At 48.6% G+C, this 8920-nt stretch overlaps 1 protein-coding gene across 1 annotated transcript; it reads left to right on the top strand.

Annotated features, from left to right (window-relative positions):
* The first annotated feature begins 603 nt into the window (after positions 1-603).
* On the top strand, positions 604-7249 carry LOC142246458 (nmrA-like family domain-containing protein 1). Its single transcript, XM_075319515.1, has 5 exons — positions 604-738; positions 2693-2931; positions 3026-3275; positions 6295-6485; positions 6818-7249. The coding sequence occupies exons 1-5, from the start codon at positions 699-701 to the stop codon at positions 6995-6997; spliced, it is 900 nt and encodes a 299-aa protein (XP_075175630.1). The 5' UTR covers positions 604-698; the 3' UTR covers positions 6998-7249.
* Positions 7250-8920: the final 1671 nt, after the last annotated feature.

The following is an 8920-nucleotide window of genomic DNA, read 5'->3' as shown; positions in this document are numbered from 1 at the left end:
GAGTCGCCATCACACATGTTCTCCTACTGTAGATGGGGCAGAGGGGAGAGGCTCCTGCTGCAGACAGTCCTCTTACAGCCGGACACAGGACGTTTAGGAGGAGACGTGGCCTCTTTTGTGTCGTTGTATTTTCTGCTGTAACTCAGGACTATGTGATTGAAAAAGGAGGTGAATTAAAAGGGATTGTCCATGGACCAAGAAAGAATAGAAATAGATCACATCTGTAAGAGGCTGTGGAATTAATAGAGCTATATAAGCAACATAAAACATATAGAAATAGATGATGTAAATCTTCCCTGCTCCGCTCCCTGCTGCCCGTCTCTTCTATCCCTATGACGGTGTCAGTCCTTACTGCCGCCCTGCATTCTATTCATGAATCAGGAGGCTCAGGATGAACAGTTGGGTGATGGAACTTCCTTTTTGGCTGATAATCTGAGTGATGACAGAAGCCGCAGAGACTTCATGCCTGTCTGCTGACTGCCCGGCGGACATGGAGGGGGGCGTTATAGGGTCTTGGGATAAGGGGCTGACTTTCTGAGGGTCCCCGGCCTCCTGGTTGCCTATTGTGAGCAGCTGAGTGATAATGCCACTTGGCCGCAGCCCAGGGGCGGGGAGGGTCCGGGGCTTCAGTATATAACCCTCTCTACACTGGGCCGGGCTGTATACCTGCAGGAACCCTCCAGTCTACAGCAGTGGCCATGGCTGACAAGAAAGTGATTGTAGTGTTTGGAGCCACAGGTGAGTGCAGGGAGGGGGAAGGGCTGAAGTTTGGGGGTGTCTGGATGTGGGGGGGATTCTGTGCCCGTTCCCCTCATCTGACTATATTCCATTATTTTCCTGATGCTTTTCCCTTTGATTCTCCTCTTTGCTGTGGGGCCAGGGCTGGGTTTCTCATTAATATGGCAGCTGTCCCATTCTCTTGATGCAGGGGGCAATGTGCGTCTGATGGCGACTTTCCATGTAGTGGCATTTCATAATGGAAATATCTGATGTAGAAATCTTCACCATATACACTAAACGGGGCAGGAAATCTGTAACTTGCGGCTTATGTAACATGTGGGGGACCCCCCCCCCCCTGCTTAACCCCTTAAAAGGAATCTGTCAGCAGAGTTTTGCTACCTCATCTCAGAGCAGTATGCTGTAGGACAGAGATCCTGAATCCAGTGATGTATCACTTAGATTACTGGGTGCAACTGTTTTGACAAAGTGTGTGTGTGTGTGTGTGTGTGTACAGATTGATCCTTGATAAGGAAGACATCCATGAATTCTATGTTTTTAAGGCTATGTCCGCACGTTGCTTTTTCAACTGCAGCGTTTAATGCCAAAATGGTTGTGTTCTTCTATTCAAGCAAAGTCTATGGGAATTTGGGTTTCTTGTCCGCACTATGCAGTTCAAAATGCAGCCTTTTTGTTGCAGAACTTTGGTCAAAAACTCAGCTTTTCAAAGAAGCAACATGTCAATTGTTTTTGCCATTTGGGTTTTGCACTGCAAAGCTGAGTTTTTGACCAAAGTTCTGCAACAAAAAGGCTGCAGTTTGAACAACATAGTGTGAACAAGAAACCCAAATTCCCATAGACTTTGCTTGAAAAGCAGAACACAACCATTTTGGCATTAAACGCTGCAGTTGAAAAAGCAGCAAAAAAGCAGGTAAAAAGCAACGTGCGGACATGGCCTAACCCTTGCATTATGAGGTTCAGCTTGCATAGCAAAAGAAACCTGTGGAAAGGTCAGCATGCTTTTGTGGACAAGGAAATCTGAAAATTAAAAAAACATTGATTATAAATGATTTGTTCACAAAATGTATTTTTTTTTTTCTTCCCCCCCCCCCCCCCAATCCCCATGTTACCCCTGACTTGAGATGCAGCAGGTGTGACCTATAGCTGATCAGCCATAGCAGCATGGGTTGTCTGATTAACCCCTTTAGATGCTGCAGCTACTAATGACTGTAGCACCCTGATGGTTAACAAAGGAAAGGAGCTCCCTCTTGTTGTGCTGGTGTTTTTTGGTGTTTTTTTGTTTTTTTTTTCTTCTTTGGTCTTTTGTTAGTGTGATAGAGATATCTCTAAATCTCTATCTATCACACTAACAACCAATATGTTAGTCTTTCAAAGGAAAAAATAACCCCACATATACATAGATATCTATATCTATATCTGGGGTTATTTTTTTTCCTTTGAAAGACTGTAACATATTAGTGGTTATTGTGTTTATATTATGTATGGTTTGTTTGGGTTTTTTTTCTCCCCTTTCCATATTGTGCTAATTCGTGTGCAGTACTTGAATAAAAAAAAAATCTGTGTGGTGTGTGTCCTCCAAAAAGAGAAATAAGATTTTCTTGCAAAAAATGTCTCCTACTTAAGTCTTCCTACTCCACTGATACTGCCGTGCTAAGGCGCAAATAACATTTGTAACAGTTAAAATGGGTGTATAACACAAACCACATCCATAATGGGGGGGGGGGGGGGGAAGGAAAGGACATGAGGTACAAATAATAAAGTCGCTGTTAGAACCATTTTTACGACAAGAAAATCAATCCCTTGGAGCACCCTCTGGTGCCGGTCTGTGTTGTCCCCGCTAGATCGGGGCTGCTGGTGAATATTTTTAGGTGGTCACTTGGCTTTCCCGGACTCCTGGGTGGGGAGTTTGGCTGCGGTGCTGATGTCCGCCATGTCTGGTCCTTTCTCTCTCCAGGAGCTCAGGGTGGGTCGGTCGCTGCCGCTCTCCTGGATGATGGCAGCTTTGAGGTCAGGGCAGTGACTCGAGACCCCAGCAAACCGGCAGCTGCGAAGCTAAAGGAGGCCGGAGCGGAGGTCGTGTCCGCGGATCTGGACGATGAGAAGAGCCTGGAGGCCGCACTGAGCGGAGCGTATGGGGCGTTCCTGGTCACCAACTTCTGGGAGCATTTCAGCAAAGAGAAAGAGGTCACACAGGTAACGACCCCATGGATGGATGGAATGATGTGGTGCTCATCCTGAGCCTCTTGATTCATGTAAGGGCTGTTATGTATTTTATATTTTTCTCCAGGGTAAACTGATAGCAGATATCTCCAAGCGTCTCGCCCTGGAGATCGTGGTCTTCAGTGGCCTGGAGAATGTGAAGAAACTGACGGAGGGAAAGCTGGAGGTGCTGCACTTTGATGGGAAAGGAGAAATTGAGGAATATTTCCGTGAGATCGGGGTCCCCATGAGCAGCGTGCGGCTTCCCAGTTACTACGAGAACCTGCTGACCTTCTTCAGACCCCAGAAGAACAAGGACGGTGATGGCTACTCACTAGGTACAGGAAGCAGGGTCTTCTATAAGAATTGCCATTGTCATAATTTCTTCTCTAGGATGACTAAGGCCTCCCCTCCAGTTACCTGTGTCTAAACCAAACGTGTGATTTGCATACATGCAGTCCTGTGCCAACTAGACTGTGCGGCCTCACAATAGAAGTATTGAGCGAGGTCTAGTTGGAATGTGGCCGGAAGTATGGAAATGTTAAACATGCAGTCACGTTTCTGGCACCAACTTCCCACATATCCTGCAGTGACTGAAGACTTGTGATCTGCTCTAAATAAAGCGCTTAAATGGCTTTCCAATTTCTGGGGCCCTTACTCTTCCGGAGAAGACTTTCCTCAGTGACTGGTCTATTTAAAGGGCGTCGGGGCCCTCGTCTATTTAAAGGGCGTCGGGGCCCTCGTCTATTTAAAGGGCGTCGGGGCCCTCGTCTATTTAAAGGGCGTCGGGGCCCTCGTCTATTTAAAGGGCGTCGGGGCCCTCGTCTATTTAAAGGGCGTCGGGGCCCTCGTCTATTTAAAGGGCGTCGGGGCCCTCGTCTATTTAAAGGGCGTCGGGGCCCTCGTCTATTTAAAGGGCGTCGGGGCCCTCGTCTATTTAAAGGGCGTCGGGGCCCTCGTCTATTTAAAGGGCGTCGGGGCCCTCGTCTATTTAAAGGGCGTCGGGGCCCTCGTCTATTTAAAGGGCGTCGGGGCCCTCGTCTATTTAAAGGGCGTCGGGGCCCTCGTCTATTTAAAGGGCGTCGGGGCCCTCGTCTATTTAAAGGGCGTCGGGGCCCTCGTCTATTTAAAGGGCGTCGGGGCCCTCGTCTATTTAAAGGGCGTCGGGGCCCTCGTCTATTTAAAGGGCGTCGGGGCCCTCGTCTATTTAAAGGGCGTCGGGGCCCTCGTCTATTTAAAGGGCGTCGGGGCCCTCGTCTATTTAAAGGGCGTCGGGGCCCTCGTCTATTTAAAGGGCGTCGGGGCCCTCGTCTATTTAAAGGGCGTCGGGGCCCTCGTCTATTTAAAGGGCGTCGGGGCCCTCGTCTATTTAAAGGGCGTCGGGGCCCTCGTCTATTTAAAGGGCGTCGGGGCCCTCGTCTATTTAAAGGGCGTCGGGGCCCTCGTCTATTTAAAGGGCGTCGGGGCCCTCGTCTATTTAAAGGGCGTCGGGGCCCTCGTCTATTTAAAGGGCGTCGGGGCCCTCGTCTATTTAAAGGGCGTCGGGGCCCTCGTCTATTTAAAGGGCGTCGGGGCCCTCGTCTATTTAAAGGGCGTCGGGGCCCTCGTCTATTTAAAGGGCGTCGGGGCCCTCGTCTATTTAAAGGGCGTCGGGGCCCTCGTCTATTTAAAGGGCGTCGGGGCCCTCGTCTATTTAAAGGGCGTCGGGGCCCTCGTCTATTTAAAGGGCGTCGGGGCCCTCGTCTATTTAAAGGGCGTCGGGGCCCTCGTCTATTTAAAGGGCGTCGGGGCCCTCGTCTATTTAAAGGGCGTCGGGGCCCTCGTCTATTTAAAGGGCGTCGGGGCCCTCGTCTATTTAAAGGGCGTCGGGGCCCTCGTCTATTTAAAGGGCGTCGGGGCCCTCGTCTATTTAAAGGGCGTCGGGGCCCTCGTCTATTTAAAGGGCGTCGGGGCCCTCGTCTATTTAAAGGGCGTCGGGGCCCTCGTCTATTTAAAGGGCGTCGGGGCCCTCGTCTATTTAAAGGGCGTCGGGGCCCTCGTCTATTTAAAGGGCGTCGGGGCCCTCGTCTATTTAAAGGGCGTCGGGGCCCTCGTCTATTTAAAGGGCGTCGGGGCCCTCGTCTATTTAAAGGGCGTCGGGGCCCTCGTCTATTTAAAGGGCGTCGGGGCCCTCGTCTATTTAAAGGGCGTCGGGGCCCTCGTCTATTTAAAGGGCGTCGGGGCCCTCGTCTATTTAAAGGGCGTCGGGGCCCTCGTCTATTTAAAGGGCGTCGGGGCCCTCGTCTATTTAAAGGGCGTCGGGGCCCTCGTCTATTTAAAGGGCGTCGGGGCCCTCGTCTATTTAAAGGGCGTCGGGGCCCTCGTCTATTTAAAGGGCGTCGGGGCCCTCGTCTATTTAAAGGGCGTCGGGGCCCTCGTCTATTTAAAGGGCGTCGGGGCCCTCGTCTATTTAAAGGGCGTCGGGGCCCTCGTCTATTTAAAGGGCGTCGGGGCCCTCGTCTATTTAAAGGGCGTCGGGGCCCTCGTCTATTTAAAGGGCGTCGGGGCCCTCGTCTATTTAAAGGGCGTCGGGGCCCTCGTCTATTTAAAGGGCGTCGGGGCCCTCGTCTATTTAAAGGGCGTCGGGGCCCTCTTCTAGTCACACAAGCGCTGTATTCAGACTTGTACAGGGAATAACCTGATGCCTGGTCAGTGAATGCTTTATTACCAGCAGGGGGCAGCAGTGATATAATGTAGCCGAACTTCCAACTTAAAATATAAGAATTATGAATGCAGCTCTGGATGATTGGAGAATAAAAAAAGCTTTTTAAGGCTATGTCCGCACGTTGCTTTTTACCTGCTTTTTTTGCTGCTTTTTCAACTGCAGCGTTTAATGCCAAAATGGTTGTGTTCTGCTTTTCAAGCAAAGTCTATGGGAATTTGGGTTTCTTGTCCGCACTATGCAGTTCAAAATGCAGCCTTTTTGTTGCAGAACTTTGGTCAAAAACTCAGCTTTGCAGTGCAAAACCCAAATGGCAAAAACAATTTTTAATGGCCATTTCTATATGCTAAATATCTCATTTTTCTTAGATTTTCCTTAGCAGTAATGCAGGTCCATGTTCACACATTCATGGTTTCCATACTTTAGCATTATCAGAGTGCAAACTGTCGTTTTTTGTTTTTTTTTTTATATTTTGTAATGTTCAGTTATGCGCCAGGCAGTCTTTTTTTTGTCTATAGCCTAAGAGCTGTCTGAATAGGCAAATACTTGTCACCATCCAAACTTTAATGGCCAACAGCTGAGGATTTGTTACAGTTGCGTCCAGTCTACAGATTTGACTCCCCAACAAGCTTGTTTAATAATTTTTCTCTTTCCAGCGGTCCCGATGGGTGACGTGCTCCTGGATGGGATGTCCGTCAAGGACTTGGGCGGCGTGGTGCTCAGCATCTTGAAGTCTCCATCAGAATACATAGGAAAGAACATCGGTCTCAGCACGGAGAAGCTGACGGTGGAGCAGTATGCGGCCATAATGTCCAGAGTCACCGGCAAGGACATCAAAGATGCCAAGGTGAGATCAGCGGCCTCTCCGGGGATGGATCACGCTTATCTCACTGGGGCAAACGTAGATGTAAATTTTACACTTGTGCTCTACCCTCTAATGAGAAACCTCCAGACTGGGTGATTAACAAGGCAGACTTCTTGTACCTGATACTAGATGGGGTGGGGGAGGGGGGGATCGTTGTATACCCACTGAACCAGAGCTGCATTTATAGTTCTGCTGACTGTCCAGCAACCCAGGAGCAAACTACCTCCTCTGCCTAACATGGATGATACCAGAGAGCAATAGATTATATTGAGGCCTGTGGTGCAATGTCCCTTAATTGTGCATTTTACCCGCAGATCACCCCTGAAGCCTATGAGAAGCTCGGCTTCCCCGGAGCGGCAGAACTGGCCAACATGTTCCGCTTTTACATCATGAAGCCCGACAGGGACGTGGCGATGACCAAGGAGCTGAACCCCAAGGCCAAGACCTTTGAGCCATGGATGGAGGAGAACAAGGAGGCGTTTAAGAACTTGTGAAGGAACTTATGACGTGTGGTGGAGAAAAGACTGTGACATATAGGGGGCTGCTTTAGCAAAACTAGTGCGTGGAGACAAAACACTGTTACCATAGCAAGCAATCAGAATTCAGCTCCCTCTTCTGAGCTGGCCTATGGAAAATGAAAGCTGTAACCTGATTGGCTGCTATAGACCATCTGTTCCTCTGGTTCTGCCGGATCTTGGGACCATTACTTCGAAACGCTCCGGAGCCTGTGGGGGCGACTATTTCTATATGGTGTTCAATAAAAACATTTCTAAAATCTGACTGTACTGTTATAACTAAGGCCCAGAATCCCATCTGAGAGGTGGCGTTGTCATAGCAACAGGTTCGATGCTTTTACACTTTCAATGGTAGCTTGCAAATGAAAGCTGCAATCTAATTGGCTGCCTATGGGTTACTGGGAATCACAAGGCTGTGGATCCACAACTGTTGCCTATAGCAACATTAGAAATGAGGAGTGGTTGCCATGGGTAACAAAGCCAGTTATGGTGGCATATATATATATATATATGTATATATGTATATATGTATATATGTATATATGTATATATGTATATATGTATATATGTATATATGTGTGTGTGTGTGTGTGTGTGTGTCACTGAGGGTGGAGAAACCCACTAACGCCAGCAAAATAAAGGGCCGAGCTGCAGCTCAGTGACTGGAGCGGTCACTAATGTGCAGTAAGACGCCATTCACACACGTGCAATATGTACTCCTCCATCTTGTATTGTCAGTGCTGTAACCCCATTAATAAACACAACGTGCGGGGGGCTTCATGTCATTACTGGGTTAAATGCTTTACCCTCCTATGAAATAGTGCACAGTTATGAGATCCGTGGCCACAACTGACACGTGGCCTGAGAGCCAGTCACAGGAGGGTTAAGGTGGCAAAATTAGAAGGGAAATAGCAGGAGCTATAAAAAGGGGACACTGTCGCCCATTAACCCCTAACTATCGATTTACTGCCCTGCAATAATATGTGGCTGCTGCCACTCATGACTGGCTGCAGTGGTCATGTGGATACTCATCACTGGACTGATGTAAAGAATCAGCAGGAACCAATGTTGTCAGTGTAAAGATTACCTTGTTAAGTATCAAGTTCAGATAAGGGTTTGGGTTTTTGTTTGTTTTTTTTTTATACAAATCACAGCTGTTACTAACCCTTTATATTACACAGACTGCTCTTGAGCGGTGGCAATCAGAATGAACCAGGTAAAGCGCTAGAATTGGCACTTCTAATGGATGTGTCAACTCTGAGTGGCTGCAGGCTGCTATTTTTAAGCTGGGGAGGGCACGAATGCCATGGGCCTCCCCAGCCTTAGAATACCAGACAACATTTTTTTTTTGTGCGCCTCCACCCCCTGTATTTTCTGCTTCTCATCAGCAGAATGTGTCATATTGATCTCCCTTCAGCAGGTTTGTTCTGTTTAGGTGAAATTAGTGCAGGACACCAGCATTATTGACACTACAGGGCGTCCTCAGTTCTGCGACCAGGAGGAGGTTGACACAGCAGCAGCAGGGAGCCCTGTACATGGCTGCCCCAATACTGTGCTCACTGTTGACGAATGGTCATGTGGGTGATGGGCTGCAGGTGGATGAGTGATCTGGCATCATGTGGATGTGGCACCACATAACTTACATTGTCCTATCACGGATCAGAAAACAGAATTGACAACTCAGATAAAAACCCAACCTATTACTCCAGAGCTGTAATCACAACTCTGCACACTTCAGAGCTGAAATCTCCCAGCATTCCCTTCTTAATGTGCTTTGCCTTTTGCTCTCAACATAATCCATGTGATGTAGGAAAAAACTAAGTACCCCCCCCCCCCTTTATTACAGGCCCTCGTAGTGGAACATACGGAGTCTGTGGCGGTTTTCTAGGACGTCTCGCCTGT

This window comes from Anomaloglossus baeobatrachus, chromosome 7 (assembly GCF_048569485.1).
Source record: "Anomaloglossus baeobatrachus isolate aAnoBae1 chromosome 7, aAnoBae1.hap1, whole genome shotgun sequence".
Taxonomy (NCBI): domain Eukaryota; kingdom Metazoa; phylum Chordata; class Amphibia; order Anura; family Aromobatidae; genus Anomaloglossus; species Anomaloglossus baeobatrachus.
The sequence above is the reverse complement of the archived record's forward strand: the minus strand, read 5'-3'. Positions and strand labels throughout refer to the sequence as shown.

Coding starts and splice junctions, on each gene's coding strand:
- LOC142246458 (XM_075319515.1), top strand. CDS start 699: ATGGCTGACAAGAAAGTGATTGTAGTGTTTGGAGCCACAG. Junction 2,932..3,025: donor AAGAGAAAGAGGTCACACAG/GTAACGACCCCA, acceptor ATTTTTCTCCAG/GGTAAACTGATAGCAGATAT. Junction 3,276..6,294: donor CGGTGATGGCTACTCACTAG/GTACAGGAAGCA, acceptor TTCTCTTTCCAG/CGGTCCCGATGGGTGACGTG.